This window comes from Mesoplodon mirus (assembly GCF_964341445.2).
Source record: "Mesoplodon mirus genome assembly, chromosome: 18".
In the NCBI taxonomy this organism is placed as follows: domain Eukaryota; kingdom Metazoa; phylum Chordata; class Mammalia; order Artiodactyla; family Ziphiidae; genus Mesoplodon; species Mesoplodon mirus.
Genome location: NC_138994.1, coordinates 6,618,944 through 6,634,783, shown reverse-complemented (window position 1 = coordinate 6,634,783; position 15,840 = coordinate 6,618,944). Strand labels below are relative to the sequence as shown.

Sequence of the window (15,840 nt, the reverse complement as noted above, 5' to 3'; positions counted from 1 at the left end):
AGACCTAATACTTTATATATGTACATGTATTTTTTTAAGTATTACACAAACATGGTTAAAGAATTCAGTAGTAAATAAGTAAGTTAAATACAGTGTTCCTTTCTACTGCCATTCCCAACTCTATAAAGTCACTTTACCCCCTAAAGTCACCTGATTTCTACACTGTTTATAACAGCAAAGGACATCCATCAACCTATATGTCTATTAACACAGGACTAGTTAAATAAGCCAGAGCACATCCACATAACAAAGCACCTAAAAAAAAAAGGGAACAATGCTGAGCTATATCACTAAGGGGAAAAAGCTAAATACAGAACAGTACATATAATATGCTGTCATTTAGAAACACATACAGCTCATATAAAACATATAATATCTGTGTTTTTATATATATTTGTACTTCATTGTATAAGATGTTACTGAAAGGATTCCCTGGAAACTAGTAAACTCAGTTGCCTCAGGAAGGTTTAGTGGTCTTAAATCAGATCTCCAGAAAATGGAAATAAGTATCCGAAGCAAAGATTTGCCTCAATGTCAAGTTAAGCATCCCCATTATTCTTATTGTCCAGAGCTATTTGTCTGTGCAACACAATACTCTGTCCACTTGCTCTAGGGATCGCTAGTTCAAACAGATTTATTTCCTCATAGGAAAAAAAATGTGTAGACTAATATATACATATATTTTAAGTACTTGGAAATTTTTTTTTTTCCTATCCCCTTCGGAAAAGCCACTTCAAATGTGCTAATTTCAATTAAAACATGTCACCCTCTTTTTAGAAAACACCCTGACTTCCCCACCAACACATCATAAAGGGCTTCCCACCTGGACCAGCTGCTCCTTCAGTTTGTAGATGGGCAGGCTCTCTCTCTGTTCAATGATTGACATCTGGGTCTTTTTTCCATAAGAAGCTTTGTTGCCCCCAAAGGCATGCTTCTTCCACTCGGGAATGTCATTGGGCATCATCCCAATACCCCTCATGTTGGCAGCGATCTGCCTGCCTTCCGCTGCAAAGGAAAACAGGCGACTTGGTATCATCCTCATGCTACCTCACTGCCCCCTCCCCCCACACTCAACAAATCACATTTCTCCAGTGCATCCCTCCTCTCTGCTATCTCTGTCTTGAAGCCACCATCTCTCTCCTCTGAACTGTTATAAAAGCCTCCTAATTCACTGCATGTGTCTACTCTTGCTCCATCCAATCCATTTTGTAGGGCAGCCTCAATAATCCTTTGGAAATGCATCTCTGATCTTGCCACTTCCCTGCGTAGAACTTTGCAGCATTTCCCCGTGAACTTTAGGATTGAGCCCTAACTCCTAATGCCATCTCCAAATTCCTGGCAGCCACAACTCACCCCCCACCTCTCTGCCCGTCACTCTCTCTGTTCCAGCTACACAGGTCTTCTTTCCCACATCACAGCCTCAGCACAGGCTATTCCTCAGCCTGGAGCATATTCCCCAATCCCCATGCCAGCTCCTTGGACAGACTAAGCCTATTTATCCTTCGGGTCTCCACATTCCCAGGGAAGTGACCCACCAGAGCCAACTATACTACCTGTACTTCTTATCTATGTAGCACGCATCGTGACTTGGTCAGTAATTTGGTAGTATTTGGTTAATACCCACTTTCCCCACTAAAATGTGAGCCTCATAGAGCAGGGATCATGTCTGCTTTCTTCACAGTTGTATACCCAGGTACCTAACACACACAGTAAGTATTTGTTATGACTGTATCCAGCAGTCAGTTAATATTTACTACACAAAGATTTATATGAAAAGAGAAGTTTCAAAGCTGTATTATCTTTGGAATAAAAATTCTTAAGTTATTCAGAAGAAAACAGCCAGTCTAATGATTTGACCACGGTTACGAAAACATTTAAAAAACAAAACAAACCAAAAACATGCTCTAACTGAAGGGAAAAACTAAATCACCAAAGCCAAGGCTAAATCTTTAGTTATGTACTGGCAATGCCTTCTCCCTGTGTATGTGAAAGTTCAGATTTTCTTTTTTTTGAAAAGTCCACAGTCCCCTCCCAGAGTCCTACCATCAGGCAGAGGATCAACCCAATGTTTGTTGAGTCCCATGGGAATAGAATCCATCTCTGCTTCCCGCTGGGCCTGCTTGAGTTCCCGTCTTTCTTTGGCGAGGGCACTCTGCATCATTGCTGCTTGGGAGAGGGAACCATCCGGGTTCTAGTGCAACAGAGGACAAGGCAACATCAGAATGGGATCTCAGCATGCATTAAATATCCAGTAAATAAAATACAGATGTTAACCCACTCAAATCTAAAAGGAGGCCCACCCAGAAGAAAGTTCATATTAACATACCAGACTGCATGAAAGAAATGGATAAACTGTACTATATTCAGAGAAAATGAACAAGGACAATGATAAATCACTGAAGAAATTAGGGATTTGGGGCTTGAAGATGGGAACCCGAAGAGAATGGACATGTAAGAAACGGATAAGAATTCTTCTGCATGGTCCTGAGAACTAAAATTGAGACCACTGAGATGCCTCAATAAAACATATTCAGGTCTACCTAAAGAAGAACTATTGATCAGATCTATCTGGGGATGGAATGGGTCTCCTCAAGGGCTGGTGAATTCCCTGTCACCAACATTGTCAAGCAGACATGAGAAGACCACGAGGGAGGAACACTGCAGAAGGATACGTGGGCGGATTACAAGCATCAGCTGGGCTGGGAGATCTTTAAGATACCCTTTTTCAAACCTAAAATTTTATCATAATTATTCAGTGAATTCTTCTCCTCACACTGCCCTCCACAACACCCAGTGCTATAGCTTTCTACTGGGGGGCCCAATTGCTCAAGTGTACCCTTCAAAATTGCCCTTGAATCTGCAAGGTAATGACTCAAGCCCTAAAGCCTGGGCAAAGGCAGTGATGGTAGATCCAGCACTCATATTTATCTCTGCTTCCTCCCAAAACACACTAAAATGAGAGTATAAGAATTTAAAAGGCAAAAACAACAAAGCCAAGTCAATCTTCCTTTAAAACAAAAATATTCTGGACCCCGACCAACAGTCACTACTACCTCCCGTAGCCTGAATTCTGCTTACTCAGATCAAGTAACCTGCTCTGAAAAACTGAATTGCTGCTTTAGGAAAAGAAGTTCACTTGACACGTCCAGGTTAGGGTCTCAGTGTTTCTCACCTTAACAATTTTGATAGGGCTCATGTCCATGCTTTGCTTGGTGTGCCCTCTCAGGAATGGAGGCTCTTCCTCAACCAGTTCAATCTCAAGGTCCTCATCTAAAAGTCCCCCAAAAGAAGAATTAGCCAAAAAAAAAAAGAGAGAAATGACTGATCGTTTTCACCAAAACAATACATTTCCACAAGCATTAGCAATCTTTATCAAAGATAGCTCCCAAGGTCAAAACTCTAATGCAGGTGTCTGTTTCCCCCTCCACCAGCCATTTCTAGGGCATTTGTGCCCCAGCCCAAGAACTGATCAGAGCTTTCTTCAAAAGGAGTTAAGCCTGTGGGAAAACGCTGTCTGACACTCTAAATGGCACTAAGGCATTTGCCATCCAACTTCATATGGAATAACTCCTAACCCATAATAGATAAGGGAAAAAAATTTTAGTTGGACAAATGGACAATACCAAATGCTGACAAGTATGTGGAACAACAGAAACTCACTTATACTTATGGTAGAAGTGTAAATGGGTACAAAAACTTTAGAAAACAATGTGGACTCCCTGGTAAAGTTGAATACACACATTTCCTACCACCCAGAAATTCTCCTCCTACATGTTTAGGAAAAAGAGACAGTCTTGCATATGTGAATTAAGAGACAAATACAGGAATTTCATAATAGAACTATTCATAAAGGTAAACAAAAAACCCAAGAAGACAGCCTATATGCCCATCAAAAAGTAAAATGAGTTAATAATCATAAATTTATATACAGAAAAACTCTACAGCAATGAAAACGAGGGAAAAATAACTATAAAAATCAACATAGAGGGACTTCCCTGGTGGCACAGTGGTTAAGAATCTGCCAGCCAATGCAGGGGACACAGGTTCAGTCCCTGGTCCGGGAAGACCCCCACATGCTGCGGAGCAACTAAGCCCGTGCGCCACAACTACTGAGCCTGCGCTCTAGAACCCGTGAGTCACAACTACTGAGCCCGCATGCCACAACTACTGAAGCCCACGTGCCTAGAGCCCATGCTCCGCAACAAGAGAAGCCACCGCAATGAGAAGCCTGTGCACCGCAACGAAGAGTAGCCCCCACTTGCCACAACTAGAGAAAGCCAGTGAGCAGCAACAAAGACCCAACACAGCCAAAAATAAATAAATAAATTTTAAAAAAAATCAACATAGATAAATATGGAAAGAATGATGGTGACTCAAAAAAAAAAAAGAAGAAGTTCAAAAACAGACAAACTGAACAATACAATGTTTGGGGATAGATATATAGTAGATAGTAAAACGCTAAAGGAAAATAGGAAATAACGCAAAATTTAGAATGGTGGTTACCCAAAGGAGGAAGGAGGAAGATCTAATCAGAGAGTGGCATGTATGGGTTTCAAAGGTGTTGGGAGGTAAAGTTCTACTTAACTGGGTGGTAGGTACACAGATGTTCATTTGTTATTGTTATATAAACTATATAACTATATACACAGATGTTCATTTGTTATTGTTATATAAACTATATACAATTTATTAAGGAATTTATTTCACCATTTAAAAAAATTGCCTATGGGCTAAGTCAAAAATTATTCCAGGGCAACTCAGAGGTAATCTAGGCAGATCCAGGGTTTACAGAACAATTACTAAAAATGTGAGATCAAATTCACTCCACAAAATACAATTATGACTTTTTATATCCTAAAAACTGATTATAAGCAACAAGTGTAACAATATATACACATTTATCAGAAAAATGAAGTTTTTTGCTTCCATTGTGACCTTTTCCTTTGAGAGATGAGTGGTGAGACCCAAGGAACAAATGAGTTTAACCACTGGGTTAAACTACAAATAAACCCTATCCACGGCTCAACTTGCCAACCGTCCTCCCGATCCATTATCCTGCTCCATCTAAGTGGCTGGTTACCTTCTTCATCATCCACTTTAGGGAGAATGCCAGTCTCTTCATCAAAGTCTGGAAACTCTTCTTTGGAAAGGACGTTGGCAGCAATCATCTAGCCAAAGGATAAAAGGAAGCATTTGTCACCTGCTAGATCAAAACTCTTCTTTTGTAAGAGAGTTAATACAGAGATTTCATGTAGGAAACCAAGGTTTTTTCCTTTGCGGATCCAGGACTGCTGGGCCTTGAACACCGTATATCCCATCCCTAGGGGGGCGCGACAACGTGGTGCCCAAAAGCACAGCTCAAGGGTCTCACCCCCAGGGTGTTATCTGCTCCTTCCCTTGACTCCATGGCATTCTGCACACCCCTTATTATGTAATATGTAAGCCTTCGCAGTTATTTGTTTCAACCTACCTCCTCCCCTGGAGAAGAGATTCTCAAGGGTAGGAACCATGATAGGTCCTCATAGCCCTAGCATCTGCACAGTGGCCTGGCCAATAGCGTTTTTATGTTTACTGACTAATGATGAAAACAAGAATGAACATTTATATAATACGTAACACAGGCAGGCACTAACCTAAGAGCTTTACTTCTACTAACTCATTTAATCCCCACAGTGTCACCACTGGCCCTGTTTTACAGATGGGGGCATGGAGGCTCAAAGAGGTAGTGTAACCTGGCTCAGGATCACAAGCTAGCAAGTGGCCTAAAGTCACCCAAGCCATCATGCTCCAGGGCCCGCACTCCTAAACACCATGCTACCTGCTGAATGACTACGTGGCCATAAGAGCAAATGGCCCCAACCTGCTTGATCTCCCACTTCTCCGGGTCAGAAATGCGGGTAAGGCGCTTGCGCTCCAGCGAGTCGTCCTCTACTTCAGGGGCACTGACGAGGGAGAGGTGGGTGGGTCTATCCGGATTCCTCATAGAGGTCTCCTCGTTGGTCTCCCCAACAAGATTCCGTCGTCGATTTGGGTTTAGATCTTCTCCAGTCTCTTGATCCACATCCTAAGGCACAAAAACAAGGGATATAGCCTACCTGCCGTCCTCTTATGTTTCCCTGGCCATCAGTTGTGGAAACCGGCTGGATATCTCACCTACCTTCATGCTCAAGCTGGTCTTGGTCCCAGTGAAGGACAGCACTTTGACCTTGACCCTCTGGCCTTTGCTCACCACATCAGCCACATTGGCCACACGGCCTTCCCGGCGGAGCTCAGAGATGTGCACCAGGCCTTCCCACCGCTTCCTGAGGGAGAGTCACACACGTCTGGAACATGCCTAAAACACTTTTTCCCCAACCGATTTCCACCCTCGTTGGAAATGAACAAAGGGAAATGGTCTTAAACTCAAGAGGAAAGTTCCAAAAAGGCGGCCAAACAATAAAATAGGATTACCACCCTCCCAGAGAAAAAGTTGGGGGCCAGGGGGCAACAAATTCTCATCTGTCTCAACCAGCAAAAGGGCAGATCTCCCGAAGGCAGAGGAAGGAATAAATGGCTCTATGACATTTCAAATAAAAAGTCAACTTCTAACAACCTGATACAGTAATTTTTTAGAATGTGAAAATCCCCAGTGATAAAAGAAATTCTGTCCTTCAGTGGTGTGAAAGAAGAGTACCAGCCATTACCTCAGTCCCTCCAGCTGCACAAAGCATCCAAACTGCATGATGCTGGTAACTTTGCCGTTGTAAACGTCCCCGATGGCGGGCTCTTCTGGGGGAGGGCGGTCCACATGCTTATCCCGCCATCTGTCCAGATTCCTCTCCCCATACTTGTCTCGGTCTTTCCGGTCTCTGGGGGGACTCTGACTTCTGCTCCTGGACCGATATCTAGACTTCCCCTTAGTCCTCTCCCGGGTCCGGGAACGTGACCGAGAGCGGGACCGGTGTCTCCGCTTGTGGTCTCTATTGCGGTCTCGGTCTCGCTCGCGGTCTCGCTCTCGGCTCCGCTTCTTCTTCTTTGTCTTGTCCCTAACAAATCAACAAATACCTGTTTGAAAAAGAAACCAGCCCAATTCCATCTTTGCCTTCCCAAGCACCCAGCACAGTGCCATGTACACGGCAGGTACCCACTAAATGCTGAACTGAACCAGAGTTTCAATAACTATGACATCCCTGCAGGCCAATAAAGGAGGCCACAAACATATTCACCCTCTTTCAACCTGGATTTCTATCTTCTGAACACCTCAGCATTTGCTGCCTAAACATTCTCGACAGGGAGCAATGAAAATAGATGCAACAGTATGGTACGTGGCCAGTCTAGATTCTGTAAACTTGCCCCAAATTTTGCTTGGCTGGTCCACAATTCAACTATCACCATATCCTAAACTTCCAAAGGACAGGACGCTAGGGACAAACCGGTGCTCAGCATCTCTGTGCTTCTCCTGGCCTGCCGCGCTGGGCATCAAGGCCTCCAGTTCTTTCAGGACATCCACAGCGACTTTCACATCATCCTCATCCAGCATGGTCTACAGGGGCAGAGGCAGCCAAGTTAGGAGAAGAGGGGACAAGTCACTCAAGACTCTGTACTTCAGGTACATCTACAAATCTAACACCCCCTACATTTCTGACCACTTATGTGAAGAAGTAGAGAGGACAGAGATTCCCAACACAGTTTGAGATAAAGGAAGAAGGAATGAGCAAAGGCTCCTGGGAATCATTTCTACACTTGGCACATCCCCCTTGTCCTTAATACAAGCCTATAGAAGGCAATTAGATATCACCCCTTCCGTGAAAGCATGAAAGTGAGGATTATACACAGAAAACAGACGTCAAACTGTTTAAAAAGGAACTCTCCCTCTACACTCCCTCCTGTCTTTCACCTGTTTTATTTCTTTTTCCATAGCTCTATTAGCTATCAGCTCTATCATATACTTACTTGTGTATTGCCTGTCTCCTCCTCATTAGAGGAGTTTACGTGTTTATTTCCTGTCCCCACCCTAGTACTAGGATGTAAGCTCCGAGAGGGCAGACACTTTAGTCTATTTTGTTCACTGCTGTACCCTGGTAGTTTAACAGTGCCTGGCACACAGTAGGTACTCAATAAATACTTGCTAAAATGAAATCTAAAAATCAAAACACTTTAAAAATACGATCTTCGGGGCTTCCCTGGTGGCGCAGTGGTTGAGAGTCCGCCTGCCGATGCGGGGGACACGGGTTCGTGCCCCGGTCCGGGAGGATCCCACATGCCGCGGAGCGGCTGGGCCCATGAACCATGGCCGCTGGGCCTGCGCATCCGGGGCCTGTGCTCCGCAACGGGAGAGGCCACAACAGTGAGAGGCCCGTGTACCGCAAAAAAAAATTAATTAATTAATTAAATAAAAATAAAAATAAATAAATATATATATATATAAATAGGATCTTCTAATATGTAATAGAGAAAAAAAAATCTAATTTCGCACATCAGGCATCTGTTCCAGAACCTTAAGTTGTTGCATACTTATTCCATATCCCTAATCACTGCTTTCCATAATTCCCAATCTCATTTCCCTAAAATATGGTTCTCTGAACCCTTTAACACTATTCAATACAACAGTATGTGCTCAGGGAGTGACCACTTTCACTTTGAAAAATATGTTACAGTGTAGACAAACTTAAAATTAATAACTAATGAGACAAAGCAAAGGGGTGAGGAGGGGGGAACATGCAGTTACAGTAGACATCCTCATCCTCATCCTCTCATGGGAACAGTACCCGAACAGAAGGGTTGTCTGGCTGGCAAAGGACTGGAAAGAGTTCCTTCAGCTTTTCTTTTTCAGTTTTGGGTTTAACAACTGGATCTTGTTTCATTAAAGCGCATGAAGGGGTTAAAAAAAAAAGATATATTTAATACTCTTAGTGGTTAACAGAAGAACTCCAACGTTAGATTCGCATCAAACTAAAAACAGAACATTTTCCTACATATTACTCACATACATTACTATAAACGTAATTCAATTTTCAAAAAAAACACAAAAACACTGATTACAAAACCCTTAACAAACTATCCCGGCGTGGCAGTGGGGAGTATGATTCAGTATTCATTTGATTGGTTATGTCTTATCATTTTAATTTTGTCTTAAGTCATTTGAAAATTTTGCTAGAACATTTACTTGCTCAGCAGCTGCTGCAAGGGAAATAAAAGCAATTTACCGGACGCTTACAATCTAAATTATTCTGGAGATGAAGCTTGGCTAGGAGCTCTGCTCACCTTTGTTTGTGGAAGGCTTCGCTGGAGGCCGCATGGTTTGTATGAGACGCAGCAAGTTACTAATAAGAGAATCCTTTGAAAAGAAACAACAAAAATTGTCAGCTCCTGGATCAGTGCTTAAAAACACTAAGAAAAGGGGTGTCCTTTAGAAAAGGGTGGTTATGCACCTGAATTTAGCTAACTGGCACAAATGAAGCATAGAGTGTCAACCTAATATGGCACGAACCTAGTAACACAGCCTCAGAGGAAGCTAATATTTAGGACTCTTTGGGGGGAAGTAATTCAGTTCCCGTCAACCATTTTATTTCCCATGGTTTAGAACTACCTCTAAAACCTAGACTCTTGCTTTTTACTTCCTGATTCAGAGAACAAGAATGTAAACACCCATAAAGACTTAATAATGGAAATCGTGCCCCATTTTCCTAGAAAGGTGTCACAGGTAATTCAGTTACATTACCACTGCTTAGTGGCATGAAAACATCACACTTAATGGCTTACTTGATTGGCATGTACTATCAAAATTTAAATCCAACAGTGACACTGAAACAAAACAGGGGTCTCTACATACACATACCGTGAATTCTGCACCATTTTTGACCAGTGAAGACTTAAAAGTATCAAAGGTGGTATTTTTCTCAGCAAGACTGATCACAAATTCAGCTGCAAATGAGAAAAGGGATTACAAGAAGAATGGAGACTTGAGCAAGAAATCAGTTTCAAGTATGTTAAAAATAAAACCAGTTGGGTTATCCAACAGTCACAAAAACCGACGACCACCATTCAGTAAGGGTAAAGAAAGAATTTAGACTACCAAGATTAGCCACGTATAGTCTAGTTAATTTTCATAAGTAAAAACAAGAAATGGCTCATCAGGCCCTTGAGTGTATTTAAGGGAGGAAGACCTCCTTGTCCCAGATCACTGTACTCTCTTCATGAAACTGCTAGGTATGTACTCCACCATATAGATTCTAGAGGCAACCACATCCAAGAGCATGAGCCCATGTGCATGTGTACATGCACGCACACATGGACACACGCACAAATAGGATGCTTTCTACAGTTTCTGAAGGGACACACCCGATCTATATATGAGGGCCAGGCAGCTGCTGGATGGTACAACATCAGAGTCGGTGAAAGACTCACTTGCCCCTCTCCCCCAAATTTTTCTCTACAAACCGGCTTAGTTTTGAAATTTCTAATATTAGAACCTTTTTTTTTTTTTTTTTGCGGTACGCGGGCCTCTCACTGCTGTGGCCTCTCCCATTGTGGAGCACAGGCTCCGGACGCACAGGCTCAGCGGCCATGGCTCACGGGCCCAGCCGCTCCGCGGCATGTGGGATCTTCCCGGACCGGGGCACGAACCCGTGTCCCCTGCATCGGCAGGCGGGCTCTCAACCACTGTGCCACCACGGAAGCCCTAGAACTATTTATTAATTACGAGACTTTCAGGAGAAAAGTGCATTATGATAGGCTGAGATAATAAGCCTCACACTGTAAGTTCCACAAGAAAATTTTAATGATTTCATTTGGATTTTTTTTTTTTTTTTTTTTGCCGCACCACTCCACTTACAGGATCTTAGTTCCCCCACCAGGGATTGAACCCGTATCCTCCACAGTGAAAGCATGGAGTCCTAACCACTGGACCGCCAGCAAATTCCCTTCATTTGGATTTTAATCCTTAAAAAATAATAATAGACATGGAAGATCTGGATAGCTAACTTATAAACTAGTAACACCATACCATTTCCATGCTGAAATTTGCCTTTACCTTTTTTATGACATTAAGTGAAAGCCAGATGCCATCAGCTTTTTTAAAATAACAAGTTAATAACAACATCAGTGGTTAAGACTTTTCAAACATCTACTACATGCCAGGCACTATGCTAAGTGTTTCACATGGGTTATCCCCATGGTTCTCACAACAACCCACATAGGTAGGTACCATTATTGTCCCTGTTTTACAGATGAAGAGGCTGAGGGTTCGAGACAGTGACTTACCCAATAATAATTGGTGGAGCCAGGACTGGAATCCAGAAATCTGATTTCAGAGCCCAAATTCTTTAGAGAAATGTGGAGGGAGAACTAAGTCACATGGTGCTAGTCATACAATGCTCAAAAGAGCCAATCCGAAAGCAGTCAGCAGCATATTCATACTGCAGCCTTCATTAATGAGGATTTTTTTTTAATTTTCAGAATTATATGAGGACATCATTAAATTAACTGAAGTATCAAACACTGGATCAGTAATTAAAAACAAGCTCATTGTTGAAAACAGGAAAAACAATGAGACTGATTTAAATGATAATACATCAAGGTCAAAATCAAAAGAATTAAGTCAACAAATAAAACACAAAAGAAGTAAATATATACCTTTTTGTTATTAAAACGAACTCTGGCAATTTAGTTTCATCAAAACAATATTGTTTATCACATTTTTCCAATATTAGTATTTTTAATGTTACTGGTTTTGTAATTCTGTGTTTAACAGTGTGATACTGTGATTTATAAGAAGCAATACATATTTGGTCTCCATCCCTGGCATGGAGCTCCTAAAACCCTTGGAATTTCCTAAATGCAGAGAGTAAGTTATCTTTTTTTTATGTTCCTGAGATAACCTTAGGAAAGCCCCTAGGTAACTAGGATGAGGGCTAGTTGCCAGGGAAACCAATCAGGAGACTAGAGGGCTGGAACTTTCAGCCCCAACCTGATCTCTGGGGAGGGGAGAGGGGCTGGAGATTGAGTTCAGTCATCAATGGCCAATGATTTAATCAACTGTGCCTATACAGTGAGGCCTCTATAAACACCCAAAAGGACAGGGTTTGGACAGCCTCCAGGATGGTGAACACATGGAGATTCCGGGAGAGTGGGGCACTCAGAGAGCATGGAAGCTCCTCTCTCCTTGCCACATACCTTCTATTTAGCTCTTCCTGAGTTATATCTTTTTATAACAAACCAGTTAGGGACTTCCCTGGTGGCGCAGTGGATAAGAATCTGCCTGCCAATGCAGGGGACACGGGTTCGATCCCTGGCCCGGGAAGATCCCACATGCTGTGGAGCAACTAAACCCGTGCGCCACAACTACTGAGCCTGCGCTCTGAAGCCTGCGAGCCACATTACTGAGCCCTTGTGCCACAACTACTGAAGCCCGCGCGCCTAGAGCCCATGCTCTACAACAAGAGAAGCCACCGCAGTGAGAAGCCCGCGCACTGCAACCAAGAGTAGCCCCTGCTCGCCACAACTAGAGAAAGCCCACGCGCAGCAACAAAAGACCCAACGCAGCCATAAATAAATAAATAAATATAATAAACCAGTTAGTAAAATGCTTCTCTGAGTTCTGTGAGCCATTCTAGAAAATGAATCAAACCCAAGGAGGGGGTCGGTGGAACCTCAGATCTATTGCACCTGACAACTTGGACTTGCAAGTGGCCCTCGAAGGTGGGGGCGAGGCAGTTTTGGTCTCAATAAGTTTTTGTTTCCTCTAAAAGAGGCTAAGGCATTAGTGCACTGTAGTTCAAAAGAGAGAGAGAGAGAAAAAATGTAAGCGCACTGATCGAGGGACTCTACCTTGTTCTCTACTGTATTCCTAAGCCCCTAGCTCAACAAAGGTTTGCTGAATGAAGGAACATATTACCCAGAGAGATAGCCAACTGACGAGAATATCACCTCATTATTATCTAAAAGAGAAGACTGAGGAAAAATGACACAGGATAGGTACATCTCGATGGGAGGCAAGAGAAAAGTGAACTAAAATATACAGGTGCTATATACTAACCCTGTGAAGAACACAGTATCATACCTATTTCACAGATGAGAAACACAGCTTCACAGAAATTACATCTTACCCAAGATCACACATCTAACTTCCCTCACCCTTCTTTGTCACGCATGGGTCCCTTCCCTTCCATCCCTCCAACAGATGACTTCATCTTCATTTAGAAAACAGAACAGTCACATTGGAACTCTCTGCCTCATCTCCCCACCGCCAATCCCTAAATCCACCTGCATCTACAACCATATTCTGTCCTCCTTCCTGTTAAAATGGATGAAGCATCCCTGTACCTGTCAAAAAATCCCTCCACTCATGCTCTCGACCCCATCCATCCCTCTGCCTTCATAAGGACTCCGCCTGCCTGTGGCCTTAGCTGTAGGACCCCAGTCTTTTCCATTTTCTCAGTTTGGGTTCTCCCTGTACACAGTTTGTCCCAAGACGTCTAATGTTTGACAGACACTAGACATTGGTGCTTGAGAGACAGTATAAGCATGAATGGTTAAGAGCACAGTTAAAGCCACAGACTACAAAAGACCTGGATTCCAGAGCAGGCTCACTCACATTTGACATGTGATCTTGAGGGGCGTTACTTAATTATTCGGAGCCTTGTTTTCTTAATCTATAAACAGATGATACTGTCTCACAGAATGGTATGAAAACCAACTAAGATAATGTAAGTAAAGCACTGAGCATAATATCTGGCATGTAGTGAGAACCCAGTAAGTGTCTGCCATGAACATCTCATCGTCATCATCATCATGTGGCTCTACGTTGTTGTTGTTAATGCTGTTTGTCTGTGTCTGAAAAAAAAACAACAACAAAGCGATGGCCGCTCCAGGTTTCACTGACAGCTCTGGGAAATGGTTTCTAACAGCTCGGCCCGGAGGGCTCTCAAGAGGAGGCCACTGCCGCAGGTTGCCTGGGCCAAGTCTCTGACAAAGAGATAGACTCACGCGGACCCACACACTCGGTCCATCAATCCCCTTTCTCCTTCCGCTTCCCTCAAGCCCAAACCCAGATGCCGCAGAGACCTCCGCGGACTCACCCAGATCCTTGTCGTTGATCCCCAAGTGATTGTCCAGCTCAGTGCAAACCTTCGACACTAAAGACAGATACTCGAGTTTGGCTAGTTCTTCCGCGGGGCCCAGCTCTGTTCCGGGTACGGCTCCCGCCGTGGCCACGGCCACCGCCATGGCTACGATTTGCCCCGGGCCCCTCACTGCCAGCCTTCGGAGCTACTGTACCCGCCGGGCCCCCTCACTGCCGGCCTTCCGAGTTACTCCCACCCCGCTCCAGCTTCCTCTTCCGGGTCGGCGCACTTCTCTTTTGTTTACGGTAAAGTGATATCTCCTGGAGCTTCTCTTGGCGTTACCGGATGGATCATAGAGATCAGACAGGAAGTGCTTAAGGAAGGGACGGCTGAGTGGGTTACTCTGCACACAGGGAGGCGCCCTCTACAGGCCAACGAGCTTCTTGGCCCGCTCTCAGGCTCGGAAACGTTCATGCTCCACGCGCTTCCGCCCTAGGTCGGCAGAGGGCGACCGGGGCCTGCGCAAGGGGATCTGTGGAAAGGGGGTCGCGACCTCCCCCCATCGAACTCCCCTCCACCCCGCCGAACCGCGCTTTAGAAGCCTTGAAAAAGGTACCCGAATTCAAGTATGGAAAAGGCAAGATTCGCTTTACAGCAGATCCCTATATTCCTGGGCTTTGCTTCCGCTTGGGTCATGACTATCTCAAGCGATTCTGTAACAAACCAGCAGGCGATGGAGTCTAGTTCTGTCGTTAACTCATTTTACTTCCACTATCTAGCTGAGTGACCTTGGGCAAATTAATCTCTTGGGGCTTAGTTTTCTCATCTGTAAACTGGGATAATGTTGCTCTAACTAGGTTTAGGTGATGATCAAATGAGATAACTGTACAAGGAGCCTGACTCTAGTAAACACACTACAAATGGCAGTTGCTATAATCCCAAAGCTGAGACAATGGTCACCGTAAAGTCTGTCAAGCGTAGATCTCCTCAGTCTGAGACCCCAGAGAGCCACCTGGCTCCTCTCTTGTGAAAACCACTTCTCAACCCCTGATTTTCTGGATGCTAATACCCTCAGTCCTCTCAGAACTTTTTCCCCCAAATATCAGCTGTGCTGTGATCCCAAAGTCAATAAGCTCAGGTCTCCCAGCTTCTGCTTCAGGCCCCCTTTTCCTATGTGACAGAGGTGAGGATTTTCCCACACCACACTGCTCTGAGTGATGAATGAGGAAACAGAGGCACCCCCAAGTGAGTGGCTGTCTCATCAAAAGGGATGAAATCAGGGCTTCCCTGGTGGCGCAGTGGTTGAGAGTCCGCCTGCCGATGCAGGGGACACGGGTTTGTGCCCCGGTCTGGGAGGATCCCACATGCCGCGGAGCGGCTGGGCCCGTGAGCCATGGCCGCTGAGCCTGTGCGTCCGGAGCCTGTGCTCCGCAACGGGAGAGGCCACAACAGTGAGAGGCCCGGGTACCACAAAAAAAAAAAAAAAAAAAAAAGTGAGTTCATGGCTGGGAGGGATAAATTGGGAGATTGGGATTGACATATACACACTACTATAAAATTGATAACTAATAAGGAGAACAGAGCACAGAGAACTCTACTCAATACTTTTTAATGGCCTATATGGGAAACGAATCTAAAAAAGAGCAGATATATGTATATGTATAATTGATTCACTTTGCTGTACACCTGAAACTAACACAACATTGTAAATCAACTATACTCCAATAAAAAAAAATTTTTTTAAGTGAGTTCATTCTTACAAGGATATATTTAGAGCACAGGAAATATAGCCAATATT

General features: G+C 43.9%; 1 protein-coding gene across 1 annotated transcript in view; it reads right to left on the bottom strand.

Moving 5' to 3' along the window:
- The window catches only part of DHX8 (DEAH-box helicase 8), a 30,435-nt gene extending 16,048 nt beyond the window's left edge, over window positions 1–14,387 (bottom strand). Inside the window, exons 1-12 of the mRNA XM_082603429.1 lie at window positions 14,058–14,387; window positions 9,818–9,903; window positions 9,244–9,316; window positions 8,748–8,833; window positions 7,413–7,522; window positions 6,684–7,025; window positions 6,158–6,302; window positions 5,861–6,064; window positions 5,081–5,168; window positions 3,173–3,270; window positions 2,044–2,191; window positions 824–1,005 (exon numbers count right to left, since the gene is read on the bottom strand). Coding sequence (XP_082459555.1) covers window positions 824–1,005; window positions 2,044–2,191; window positions 3,173–3,270; window positions 5,081–5,168; window positions 5,861–6,064; window positions 6,158–6,302; window positions 6,684–7,025; window positions 7,413–7,522; window positions 8,748–8,833; window positions 9,244–9,316; window positions 9,818–9,903; window positions 14,058–14,205 — 1,710 coding nt within the window. The 5' untranslated portion in view covers window positions 14,206–14,387. The remainder of the gene's footprint in view (window positions 1–823; window positions 1,006–2,043; window positions 2,192–3,172; window positions 3,271–5,080; window positions 5,169–5,860; window positions 6,065–6,157; window positions 6,303–6,683; window positions 7,026–7,412; window positions 7,523–8,747; window positions 8,834–9,243; window positions 9,317–9,817; window positions 9,904–14,057) is intronic.
- Window positions 14,388–15,840: the final 1,453 nt, after the last annotated feature.